At 42.4% G+C, this 13733-nt stretch overlaps 2 protein-coding genes across 6 annotated transcripts in view; both read left to right on the top strand.

Annotated features, from left to right (window-relative positions):
- The window catches only part of RPL26L1 (ribosomal protein L26 like 1), a 49716-nt gene that overhangs the window by 15025 nt on the left and 20958 nt on the right, over positions 1-13733 (top strand). For all 5 annotated transcript variants that reach the window (XM_042946515.1, XM_042946494.1, XM_042946504.1 and 2 more), the window contains one exon: positions 9740-9787. The gene's annotated coding sequence lies outside the window, so the exon portion shown is untranslated. The remainder of the gene's footprint in view (positions 1-9739; positions 9788-13733) is intronic.
- Positions 3157-13733, top strand: part of ATP6V0E1 (ATPase H+ transporting V0 subunit e1) — a 31535-nt gene continuing 20958 nt past the window's right edge. Inside the window, exons 1-2 of the mRNA XM_042946548.1 lie at positions 3157-3333; positions 9740-9787. Coding sequence (XP_042802482.1) covers positions 3230-3333; positions 9740-9787 — 152 coding nt within the window. The 5' untranslated portion in view covers positions 3157-3229. The remainder of the gene's footprint in view (positions 3334-9739; positions 9788-13733) is intronic.

Here is a 13733-nt window from a genome sequence, read left to right as displayed (position 1 = left end):
AAAAAACATTTAAAATAAAACTCTAAAAAGAAATAACTAAGTCAACCACATCCTCGCCTACCCCTAGCTGGAGAGCCACTAATTCTAAAATAGGGTTTTCACAGTTCTCACTTAGGAATTAGATGTCTCTGTCTTGTTAAGCTGTGTAGAATTCAGGGTTTTTGGGTTGACTTACTGTCTGAAATTGGAGAAGCAGTATGGCTTAGTGGGATGAACAGAAGCTATAAAGACTTCTATTCAGATCCCAGTTCTGTCACTTAAAACAGACTTTGGGCACGTTACAGATCTAAGCCTCTCTTTGCTAATATGTAAAATGGGTTTAATAAGGTCCATAAGGTGCTATGACTATTGAATGACAGGTAATTCAAAGCACCTAGTTCAGTGGCATATGGCTGCCACTCAAGAAACCTGTCATCAGTGGTGGCTGACCACGCATATGTGCTGAGCAAATGAACTGTGAAGCATGTTGGGGCTTTCAGCTCCTCCAGTAACCTCCAAGCTTCCAGATCAGGAAAGGAACTTTATGACTGCATGGCTTTGTGACTCTGCGTGCCTGTTTTTATTTACAGGGTCGAGTTTAGGAAAAGGGATCCTCGGGGTTGCACTAGAGCGTTTTAGTCAGCTCTTGTTTACTTTATCCTTTTGGGATTGTCTTGGAGGTTTTTCCTTTAGCAGTTGATCTCAGACTTTTTGGTCTCAATATACCTGCTTACACATTAAAAAAAAATTATTTATTTTGAGGGATGGGGAGGGAGCACGAGGGGGGTGAGGGGCAGAAAAAAGAGAGGGAGAGAGAATCCCAAGCAGGCTCCTTGATGTCTGATGTGGGGCTTGATCTCGTGAACCATGAGATCATGACCTGAGCTGAAATCAAGAGTTGGACACTTAGCCTGTTTATGCATTTAAATACCTGTTACACATCTAAAAATTATTGTGGGGGGCATCTGGGTGGCTCAGTCAGTTAAGCATCTGACTTTGGCTCAGATCACAATCTCAAGATTTGTGAGTTCACGCCCGGCATTGGACTCTTTGCTGTCAGTGCAGAGCCTGCTTCGGATCCTCTGTCTCCCTCTCTCTCTCCCATCCACCCCCATCTGAAAAAAAAAAAAAAATTATTGTGGACCCCAAATCTTACTTATATATGAGTTATGTCATATTATTTACTACATTATAAATTAGAACAGAAATTTAACATATTTTAGATTCATTTTAAAATAACAATAATAAACATAAAATCTTAAATAACATTTTTATGGAAAATCTTTTCCAAAGCAAAATCTGAAAATGTGGGAAGAGTGACATTGTGTTGCATTTTTGCAAAATTCCTTAATGTCTGGCTCAGTGCAAGACAAATGGATTCTTAACAATGCTTCTGCATTCAATGTGTTGCAACATGTTTTGGGTAAAGCACAGGAAGAAAATTGAGCTTCACACAGATTGGAGAATAGAGAGGCCCTTGCACGTCTCCTGGGAGAGTCTCAGGGACTTCCCTGGGGTCCATGAACTATACTGACTTATTTCCAGAAGTAGACTTTTAAGTGCCTTGAAGGCAGAGAGTATTTCTTCATTTGGTGGGTCACTGAATCTTAGTTCCCGGCCTTCGATACCACTTTTTATCTAAAGTGGGTGATAAAATGTGTTTGACAGATTGACTGATAGAGGGAGCTATTGGCCAATGCTAGCCCACAACTGTAATACCAAGATTAAGGAATTTTCTCATTTCACAGAGCGTGAAACAGATTTAGACAAAACTGGTGTCTGAAGAGCCACATCCCTGTGCTTCCCAACACCTGCTTTTTAAAGAAGTTGCCAAGAGGGTGAGGCAAAGACTAGACTTAATGTTGGGGCGCCTGGGTGGCTCAGTCGGTTGAGTGTCCAACTTCGGCCAGGTCATGATCTCACGGCTCCTGAGTTGGAGCCTGGCGTCAGGCTCTGTGCTGACAGCTTGCGGAGCCTGGAGCCTGCTCTGGATTCTGTGTCTCCCTCTCTCTCTGCCCCTGACCCACTCAAGTTCTGTCTCTGTCTCTCTCAAAAAGAAATAAACATTTAAAAAAAAAAAAAAAAGATCAGACTTAGTGGGATCAACTTAGAAAATATTTGCCTTTATTTAAGAAACAGGAAAAAATCTACAATAGCTAAAAAGTGGAAGCAACTCACATGTCCATCTTCAAATGAATGGAGAAACAAAATGTGGCAAATACACACAGTAGAATGTTATCCTTAAAAAGGAAGGAAATTCCGATACATGCTACAGCATGGCTTAAGCTTGAGGACACTGTGCTAAGTGAATCAAGACCGTCACAAAAAGAAAAATACTGTATGATTCCACTTATATCAGGTATCTAGAGTAGTCAAATTTACAGAAACAAGGTAGAATGGTTGCCAATGACTGGGGGAAGGGAGAATGGGGAGTTGTTAAATGGGTATGAAAAAGTTCTGGAGGTTGGGCACACAGCAATGTGAATATACTTAATGCTACTGGGCTTTACCCTCGATGGTTAGGAGGGTGAATTGTATTATATTTTACCATGATTAAAAATAAATTAAGAAAAAAATCGGAAGAAAGCAGTAAACTTTTTTCTCTAATTTAGTTATGGCTGACGTCACCCTTAAACTACTCAGTTCAGTTATACAAAGTGTTTATTGAGCACATTCTACATATAAGTACTCCTGAGGAGCAACCATCAGTTAAACAGTGCCTATCCTCAAGAAGGAGTTTGCCCTCTACTAGAGTGTTGGTTAAGATACACGGCCACAAAAGAAACACTAATAGAATGAAATAGATCTTGGAGAGGGCAGTGCTTGGACTGGAACTTAAGGACAACAGAGTTTCTAACTAGCAAGTTTTCCGGGAGCAGTATATACACAACGATGACCTAGTTTCCCATATTACTGGTCAGATCAAAAGCTTGGAATCGTGTTTGAAGAGTTGGTACAGATGTTAAAGATTATTGGTCCAACTTCCTATTTAATCCAAGAATCTATTCTGCTAAGTGAAGAAAGAAATCAGGAGGTAATTCGAGGTAAGAAAACGTGGCTAGTGCAGGGAAACCGTGGTCCACGATAAAAATACACTGGATTTAGGGAGGGGCGGAGTCCTGCGCGCGGGTCACGTGGGGGCGCGGGAGGCGGGTCTGTGTGCGCGCTGGTCACGCGGCCGGGTGTTGACACTTCCGGGTGGGACCAAAGTGAGGCGGCTGGGCAGGGGTTGGCAGGTTCCGCGACAACCATGGCGTATAACGGCCTCACGGTGCCTCTCATCGTGATGAGCGTGTTCTGGGGTTTCGTCGGCTTCTTGGTACCCTGGTTCATCCCTAAAGGTCCCAACCGGGGGTAAGTGCGCCAGGCCCGCCTTGGGAGGGACGTGCGGCGAGGACCGGCCAGGCAGGGCGGGGGAGGGGGCGACCTGCACCGGTCAGAGACCTTGGGGCGGCCCTGGACTCCAGAGTCAGACCCCTATCTCCTGCAGCCCCCCGACGTCTTATCGCAGCAGCTTCCGTGTTCGCCGGGCCGAGGGTGAGGAGGGTGACTTCCGACGGACCCTCCTTGGCAAGAGGTTTTGGGGAAATTTGTTCTCATCACGGGCCTGTCTGGGGAGGGCGCATCGGAAATAGGTTTATATCGACTCAAGGAGAAGTTGGGGTTTGTCTCTAGACGACTCTTCGCCCCTTTAGCCCTGCCCTCCACTCAAATGAGGCCTCGTTTGCCTAAACTTTAAAGGAAAGGATCAAATAAGACAGAAATGCCCTTTGTGCCTCACATGTTGTCGCAGTTGCACAGGACAAGCTTGTGCAGCAACGTTGAGCCCAGGCCTTGCATCTAGTGGGCGCCAGGTAGTTGGGGCCTGATCTAAAGCGAGATTAATTACCGAAGAGCAGGAGGTATTGTTTAGAAACCCCTGCGTCATACCTTTTGGAGAGCGCTCCTGCGCTTGTATTTTGAATGTACCAAGTTCTTAGAATGATGGACTAAGACTTTTCTCCTAGACTTCTTTGTTAATTAGAGCTTTGTAATCTATTTTATAAGCATGAGATAGAGCCTTATCTTCATAGGAGCTTTGGAACACCCTCTTTCTGGTTCCTCTTTTGCCTCTTAGTCATTTTTTCTCAGCACAAAATCACGTGGAATGAAACTTAGGCTGAAGACAGAGCTTGTCAGAAACACCATCTCTTGCTTTATTCTTTGAAACAAATCGGTGGCTTTACAGTGCTTTGCATGCATAGGAGGCATTCAGTAACTATCCATTGAATGAATGGATAAGTCTATTGCCTTTATTAAAGGAAAGAAAATGCCATTATTCCTTAATATTTTGTGACCCAAACCCCATTTGCTGTCTGGGTACTTATATTTGGTACTTATATCTACCTTGAAAGTCAGTCAATTTGTTTAAAGAGTTAAAATGGTAGATGAATTTCTACCATTTGGTGGTATTGGGTTTCCCCTTCCCCCTTCCCCCCCATAACATCAGTTATAGAGGGTCATCTCTCTAGCCTATAATAAATGATGCAGCGTGTCACTTCTTGGGTTATTAAAACAATTGGTATTAACCAAATTTAATTTCTTAGACTTTTTTCTTCTACTAGAGTTAAGGAACAACAAAGTACTTCTTTGTTGTGTTTCTTTCTTCAGTTATTTCATTACTCTACTGTCTGCCTCTCCAGCCTAAATACTCAAAAAAGCATTTACTAATGTGCTGGTAACAACGACCACTCCTTTCTCAAAGACCCCCATTTGGGACTCCCCATGCCCAACCTTGGGACTTCATGCCGCTGCTCTTATCCAGGGTAATGAAATGCTTCTTGTAGTACATTGAACTACTCAGTTTCCAGCCGTAGTGTCATGATTCAGGTTTGACCTGCTAGTGATATGTTATCTGGGCCTAATTCACAGCCTCTACCCCAATCCTTGTGTTTCCTGCTCTTGGCAGGATTGAGCAGTTCTTAGAACACAAAGTGTCTCTTAGGAGTTACTGTAATTACACTTTGAGAAACACTGCTCCTAGCTGGATGATCCCTGTGACCTTGGACAACTTAGTTAACTTTTCAATGTTCCCATTTCCTTATTCTAAGATGAAAATATTAGTACTGAATTAGTAGTAGTTCCCCTTTGTCTCCTGAAAGGCTGCAAATGGGTTTTGTTTTGTTTTGTTTTGTTTTTTTAGTGCAGTGAAGTTTGATTGCTTCAAGGACTAGGTGAATTTTTAATCAGGAGAGCATTTCAGATTTGAAGGATTTAAAAATATCTTTGTTAAGGAGATAAGTAAAGGTGGCTGTGTGACAAGGGAAGAAGAGAGACTTTGATGTTAAATCCTTTCCCCCTGTAAGTCCCAAGCACATCAGAATGCAGAAAAATCTCTGTAAAACCCAAATCAAACCCCTTGTTCTCATTCTTTTCTACACTGAAAAAGGGCCAGGTGAAACCAAGTTTGTGTTTGGAATCAGCTTTCCTGACCATTCATGTTTTTTATGATTTCACTCTCTTCAGGAATCCACAGATGCTCTAAAAGCTTCGGTTTTTCACAGTGGCTCCTTTAGCAGTAGGTGTGGGGGGGGGGGGGTTGGAGCTAGATCATAAGGACTTCAGTCAGCTCCAATTTTTTCAAACATACAGAACATTTTCAAACATAAAAGAATAGAGAGACTGCTGGATACCACCACTTAGATATAATTGGTAACATTCAAATTTGCTTTATATCTGTGAATATGTGTATGTGTGTGTATATACACACATATATAATTTTGCTGAACTGTTTGAAAGTAAATTGCATTCATCATGATTCTTTACCCCTAAACACTTCAGCATGCAACAACTAAGTGGCATATTTGGAGACGATATTTTATGTATGCATGTATGTATGTAATCTCTACCCCCAGCATGGAGCTCGAATTCATGACCTCGAGATCAAGAGTTCCACCACGTTCTTCTGACTGAGCCAGCCAGGCACCCCTGAAGGCGGGGGAGGGGGGGGGGGCTTTTGCTATGAAACTATTAAGCAGGTAACACAGAAGAGACTCAGCTGTTTTCAGCTCTCTGAAATGGTCTTTGGGGAAGACAGAAGATACAGGGGTTCCAGGTTGAGGCAGAGGGATGGAAGAAAATGAGCAAAAGCTTGGCATGGAGAATAGTAAACCTGACGTGTTTTGGGGGACAGTGAGGCCCCCTGCGTTTGGGAATGAAAGGTTGCTGTTTGAAAGTGGAGAGTGGTGAGGATGAGTGGAGGGAACTGGTGACAGGTGAGGAGCCGGACTTGATGGTGTAGATCTTCACACATTTTTAAGTTTTTGTGTTTATTTTGAGAGAGAGCGTACTTGAGTGCGAGCAGGGGAGGGACACGCAGAGAGGGAGAGAGAATCCCAGGCTGGTTCCTCGCTGTCAGCAAGGAGACTGATGTGGGGGCTTGATCTCAGGAACAGCGAGATCATGACCTGAGCTGAAACCAAGAGTCGGATGTTTGACTGAGCCCCCCGCCCCACCCAGGCACCCCTTCAAGCATTTTTATTCTGCAGTTGGCAAAGTTTTGTAGCACAAACTCTCATGCATACTTATTTATGTATTAGAAGCATAATGTATCAGTTACTTTGAAGAATGTGCCTTCAAAATATATCCGGAGTCTGACCAGTCCTCCCTACCTGTGCTACCAGCCTGGTCCATGGGATTATTGCAGTTCCCTCCCCAACTGGTTTCTCAGCTTTTTCCCTCTGCCTCTTTACCCCCAGGTTGTTTCCACTCTGGAGAGATTCTCTTAGAATCGGAATCAGATTTTGTCAGTCCTGTTCTTGGATCCCTCCAAATAGCTTTCCTTTTCCTTTAGAAGCTACCAAAACACTGCTCTTTATCCTCCTGAGTGTCAGAAATTGCAGAACTACAGTTGATCTATTTTGAAGGTGTTTCCAATTCTTGTCTATATTCTCCCCTCCCTTGACTTCACTTCCTACTAGGCTCCCGTGGCTCTGCTCAGCCCCTCGGGCCTCTGTCCTGTTTTAACTCCAGGTACCCTAGAGCCTCTGCATTCGCTATTGCCCCTGTCTGGAACATTCCCTCACCTCCTTCAGGACTGACTTGCCGGGTCCTACCCTCTTTAAAATTGCAGCCATAGTGGGTGCCTGGGTGGCTCAGTCATCAAGCATCCTATTTCGGCTCAGGTCATGATCTCATGGCTCATGAGTCCGAGCCCCTCTGTGCTGACAGCTCAGAGCTTGGAACCTGCTTTGGATTCTGTGTCTCCCTTGCTCTCTGCCCCTCCCCCACTCAGGCTTGCTCTCTCCCTTCTTCAGAAATAAATAAACAAACATTTAAAAAAATTAAAAAATTGCAACCACAGCCTCCAACCCCTGTATACCCTTATTCTCCTTTCTTGCTTTAGTTTTCTCCATTAGCACTTACTGACCATCTGGCATACTAATGGTACATAAATAAATAGTTCTTGATGTGTCTGACTTCGGCTCAGGTCATGGGTTCGAGCCCCGCTCTGTGCTGACAACTTGGAGCCTGCTTCAGATTCTGTCTGTCTCTCTCTCTCTGTCTTCCCCTCCCCTGCTCATGCTGTCTCTCTCAAAAATAAACATGAAAAAAAATAATTCTTGTTTATTGTTTACCTTGTTTGTTGTCTTTCTCCCCCACTATTATGTAAACTTTACCAGAATGGGGGTTGTCATCCATTTTGTTTACTCTTCTTTCCCCAAAGCCTGGTACATACTGGATTCTCATTGAAAATCTGCTGAATGAATGAACGGATGTGCCAATATTAACCACAGAAAGTGCACATGCACACACAAAACTTCTAAAGGATGAGTTAAAAATAAGATAAATGGGAATTCTGATATTTGCTTCTTGCATCCTAGAAGATAGTCTTGCTTATTCTGTGGGGTGTGGAGACCCCCTTTTTGGAAATTACTCCCTATGGATGATGGAGAGTATTGAAAGATGGTCAGCTGTAGAGTGATGTAATGAAAAGAATATTTTAGGGGCACCTGGGTGGCTCAGTCATTTGAGCATCTGACTTCGGCTCGGGTCAGGATCTCACAGTCCATGAGTTCGAGCCCCGCATCGGGCTCTGAGCTGACAGCTCAGAGCCTGGAGCCTATTTCAGATTCTGCGTCTCCCTCTCTCTCTGCCCCTCCCCCGCTCATGCTCTGTCTCCCTCTGTCTCTCAAAAATGAATAAACATCAAAAGAATTAAAAAAAAAGAGTATTTTAGAAAGAAGACTCTGAGGTGATTGTGATAGGATGAAAGGGAAGGAAGAAAGTTTTGAATCTTCTAGCATTTGGTGATGGAGGGTGAAGGGGAGGTGTGAGTAGAAGGATGACAGATTTGTGGAGTGGGTGGGATGGGTGGAAATGACAGAGCTTCTTCTGGGGAGTAGGGAATTGGGAAGAGGATATCATGAGTTCAGTTGTTTAAATGTTGAGATTCAGCTGATCAGAGATCCAGATTTAACTATTTTCAGACGGGACTGGAGATGGGGAGAGGTCAACATTAGAAAGTTTGTTTACTTATTTACTTATTTATTAAAAAAATTTTTTTGAAGAATCCTCTCTTTTTCATTGTGAACCCATGCAGTTCTGATATTTTTAAAGTTTACTTATTTTTAGTAATCTCTGCCCCCAACGTGGGGCTTGAACTCACAACCCTGAGATTAAGAGTCCCATGTTCTTTCGACTGAGCCAGCCAGGTGCCCCCTAGAAAGTCATATAATTTTTTTTAATGTTTTTTTTTTTTTTTAACATTTATTTATTTTTGAGACAGAGAGAGACAGAGCATGAACAGGGGAGGGTCAGAGAGAGAGGGAGACACAGAATCCGAAACAGGCTCCAGGCTCTGAGCTGTCACCCCGGAGCCCGACGCAGGGCTCGAACCCATGGACCGCGAGATCATGACCTGAGCCGAAGTCGGAGGCTTAACCGACTGAGCCACCCAGGCGCCCTCTTTTTAATGTTTGTTTATTTTGAGGAAGGGAGAGAAAGACAAGAGTGTGAGTGGGGGAGGGGCAGAGAGAGAGGGAGACCCAGAATCTGAATCAGGCTCCAGACTCCAAGCTGTCAGCACACACCTTGATGTGGGGCTCAAACTCACGAAGTGGGAGATCATGACCTGAACTGAAGCTGGACATTTAACTGACTGAGCCACCCGGGCGCCCCTAGAAAGTCATATTTTTAAAAGTATAGTGTCGGGGTGGCTGGATGGCTCAAATAGTTAAATATCTGACTCTTGATTTCTGTCCAGGGCATGATCTCATGGTTGGTGAGATCAAGGCCCACATTGGGCTCTGCGCTGACAGCACATAGCCTGCTTGGGATTCTCTGTCTCTGTCTGTCTCCGACTCTCTCTTCCCTACTCACCGAGTTCTCTCTCTCTGTCACAATAAATAGTAAATGAATATGTTTTTAAAAAAACCTGTAAAGTAAAATACAAGTATAGGGTCATTTCATTGAAAACTACCAAAAATGAAGTTTCTTGGATGTCAAAACTAATTGTCACTGCAGCCTTTTGTGTTCAGTTTAGATGGGTTTGGGATTAGCCATCTAAACTCTGGCCTCGATACATATCCCTTTAAATAAAAATGTTAATTACTTAAACCCCTACTGAGTACAGTCTATTGATGTTTGAACAGATTTAGATCACTTTTCTTGTGCACAGTCCTTGCCAGTTTGATAACTTGGGATGGAGGCTTAAACCATCCTGCAGTGTCTGCTTAGTTTGCTGGTTATCTAATGATGTTTTGTTTTGTTTTGTTTTTAGAGTTATCATCACCATGCTGGTAACCTGTTCAGTTTGCTGCTATCTCTTGTAAGTACGTTTCTCTTGTGAGTAGCTTTTTTCCCAAGGTAACAGGAAGTTATTCTTGGTATTTATAACGTGTGTGATTGAAAAATAAATTCGTGGGGGCACCTGGGTGGCTCAGTCAGTTAAGCGTCCCACTTAGGCTCAGGTCATGATTTCACAGTTCGCGGGTTCCAGCCCCTTGTTGTGTCTGTCCTGACAGCAGGCTCAGAGTCTGGAGCCTGCTTCGGATTCTGTATCTTCCTCCTTCTCTGCCCCTCCCCTGCTCACACTCTGTCTCTCTCTCCTTCAAAAATAAATAAACATTAAAAAAAAGAGAGAAAAAGAAATTTGTGGAACATGATTGTTGTGAAACTTTTACAGTTTTATGTCATTGGAGCTGTTCCCTTATGTAACATCTAGAAATAGTATCCTAAGATGGAAAAGAACACACTTTGCTGCCGCTCAGTACATTTACATAAAAACTGTACAGATGCTTTGTTCTCCTGGCAATACAAGTGTAAATTATTTGGCACAAATTGAAATCTTATAATTAGCCAGAAATTGCCCTTGTACTACTTTATACTTTACTGTTGTGAGGAGTTTAGGCGTACTCATTTTGTTTAAATATCTCACTCTGAAGCCAGTAGCCATTCTTTATTATGACTTGTTTATTTGATGAACAGGAGTTGAGCTAGAATTGCAATCAAGATAATTTTTTTAACATACTGTATCAAAGTATGGTAATAACACCTAGTCGAAGAGGTAACATAGTTTGTATAAATTATTGTTTGAAGGCTATTTTAAGATATGTAAGTTAATTCCTCAACATATATTTTTGGAATACCAACGAGGATTCTTTTTTTTTTTTTTTTTAATGTTTATTTTTTGAGAGACATAGAGAGACAGAGCACAAGTTGGGGAGGGGCAGAGAGAGGAGACACAGAATCCGAAGCAGGCTGCAGGCTCCGAGATGTCAGCACAGAGCCCGATGTGGGGCTCGAACTCCCAAACCATGAGATCGTGACCTGAGCCAAAATTGGACGCTTAACCGACTGAGCCACCCAGGCGCCCCGCTAACGAGGATTCTTAATCCTCATGAGTGTCAGCAATGGCAGACCTGTAATTGAACTATTGTCAAGAGGTTTCCAATGCTTGTCTACATTCTCCCCTTCCCTGAAGTACGGAATGAGTCAAGCCCCAGAAAAAACTGATTATTAATCAGTTTGCGGAAAGAATGACCATTTCAAATTTATTCAAAGGCCGTATGGTTTCTTTTTTTTTTTTCATTGAGAGCTATCTCACATACCATAAAATTCATCCTCTTACTGACTTCTTTTTAGAGTTTAGAACCAAAGGTTATCTTTTCTTAAAGAGATCTCTGTAGCTTCCCGAGACTTCTTTATATGGGAAGTGTCAGTGTTGGTGGAACTGTTTAGTGCCCACAAGAGGGAGGAAACAGCAGTTCTGATCATGTGATGAAAAGCCATGGTTCTTTGTGACTCTGAATCTGTGCATTTATTTCCTAGGGCTTTTGCACTAAGGTTTTTCAAAGAGGTTTGTGGGGATGACCCAGTTTTAGTTGTTGGCATAGATCAAAATTTGCTCCTGACAACAAGTCATTACCATGAATTGTAGCTATGTGGCCATTCAGTCACTTGTTGGAGTGCAACTTGAAGGTTTAAAGCTCATTTGCTAATTGACGATGGTATTGTTTGACTGCCTCAACCTTAGGGCGTAGGTGATGAGGCTTTCAACAGTTGGCTTGTTTAGTCTGTATTTTTCTAGTTAAAAAGGTAAATGGCTTTGGGGTGCCTGGGTAGCTCAGTTGGTTGAACATTCGACTCTTGATTTTGGCTCAGGTCATGATCTCACCATCATGAGCTTGAGCCCCACATCAGGCTCTGTACTGAGTGTGGGACCTGCTTAAGATCCTCTCTCCCTCTGCCTCTCCCCTGCTCGTGCTCTCTCTCTCTAAAATAAAATTAAAAAAAATAAAATTAAAAAAAAATAAAAAGGTAAAAGGCTTTTTTAGGTGATATAGCTCAGTTTCCAGAATGAAAGAATGGAGAATTCTTATACCAGCTGTGTTTAGCTTTAAAGAGTGAAGAAGTACATACGTCATCAGAATTTCTCATTTTTGTAAGAGTGATTGAGTTTCAGTCTATACCACTGAATCTCCTATCGCAATCTCAACAAGGGAGCTGTTTTTCAGTCCAGGAGCCAAGGAGTGGTCAAAAGTCCTTTGTTTTTCTTCCTTTGAAGATCTCTGCTACTTGAGCCGCAAGCTTGGTAGTGGGGTTTTAAAAATGAGAAAATTACTGCACAGAAGAAAGACTGGGGATTAAGAAGATAGGGCAGAAATGTTTTATAACTTTCTGGTCCTCCGTGTGTGAAACTTGCTTAATTTTCATATAATGTTTTCTTTTTTTTAATGCTTATTTTTAAGACAGCGAGCGAGCATGAGTGGGGGAGGGGCAGAGAGAGGTGAGGGGCAGGGGATCTGAAGTGGGCTCTGTGCTGATAGAGAGCCCAGTGCCAGGCTCGAACTCTGAGCCCAAGGTGAGCGCTTAACTGACTGGGCCACCCAGGTGCCTCTCATAATATTTTCTTTAAAACAAACAAGAAGCCTTTCCAATCATTTCCATGCCTCTTATTTTCATTTTCAAGTGTAAAATGAATAACTGGACTTGGTTGGAAATTATACATCTTTGGAGTCTTAGTGACTCAGGTGAGAAGTATCTGTGAGCCTTTACCTCTTGCTGTCTAGATTTTTTCCTTTGTCCCAAACATATGGGTGACTTCTCTGTTGACAGTGGATTAGTTCTGTCATCAGTGTATTAAACATAGCACACAGTGTTCTAACATTAAATGTTAGAAATGTCCAGAAAGGAGGCCATTGTATGGGGAAATGAGCTGTATAGCATAGACTTTATGAAATTGGTTTTTTTCTTTTGTTTCTTTGAAACCCGATCATATATCCTATTTTAGCAAAATAGCTGCCTGGAACATGCGTGAATAACTTGAATTCAAATCCCAAATACTTTATTCCACAAAGGGACAGGATTCTGTAATAAATTTGAAATTTAAAGACAACTTCACTGTATATGTTTTTGAAACTACCTCTTGAAATAAGAGACACCCAAACTGGATTTCCTAAGCGAAGTCACATTTTTGAAATACGTTCATGGACTTCTACATTGCCTTCGGTTTATGGCACTTTTTTTTCTCTTTCCAGTTTGTTTATGGTTTAAGGTTAGATTCATGGGGCGTGACTTGTTTGAGCTCTGAAAAATCAGGATCTCTGCCAGTACAACCAGTTTGTGTTAACAGTTGACCAGAGGAATGTCTGAATGTTATACATCTGGTTCCCTCTTTGAGGCACAAGGTCACTTTTGTTCCTTAAGCATACAATCCTGTTAGTTGCTGTTCCATACTTTCTCTTGGTCTTAGGTTAGTTTTTAATGTTGAATTATGCATGTAGCTTCCCCAGAATCACAAAACTTAACATCTTCAGGGTAAATTAGAAATTCAGTACTGTATTATGAAGATACAATTGCTTCTTGGAAAACATGCTATATCTTTAGCACTTGACTAATTGTACATCTCACCCGCAGAGTGATACACAAAAAGAAATAGTGACCAAAAGGCCGGAGTCCTTGGTTTTTTTAGGATGAATAGTATGTGGCCTGTTTATGTGGTAGTATGGTTATGTGAGTTTTATTTTATTTTTATTATTATTATTTTCAATATTTGTTTATTTTTGAGAGAGAGAGAAACAGAGCGTGAGGAGGGGAGGGGCAGAGAGAGAGGGAGACACAGAATCCGAAGCAGGCTGCAGGCTCTGAGCTGTTGGCACACAGCCTGATGCGGGGCTCGAACTCACAAGCCATGAGATCATGACCTGAGCTGAAGTAGGATGCTTAACTGACTGAGCCACCCAGGCGCCCCCTCAGCATGTTTATTTAGAGCC

Source organism: Panthera leo, chromosome A1 (assembly GCF_018350215.1).
Source record: "Panthera leo isolate Ple1 chromosome A1, P.leo_Ple1_pat1.1, whole genome shotgun sequence".
Taxonomy (NCBI): Eukaryota; Metazoa; Chordata; class Mammalia; order Carnivora; family Felidae; genus Panthera; species Panthera leo.
The sequence above is the reverse complement of the archived record's forward strand: the minus strand, read 5'-3'. Positions and strand labels throughout refer to the sequence as shown.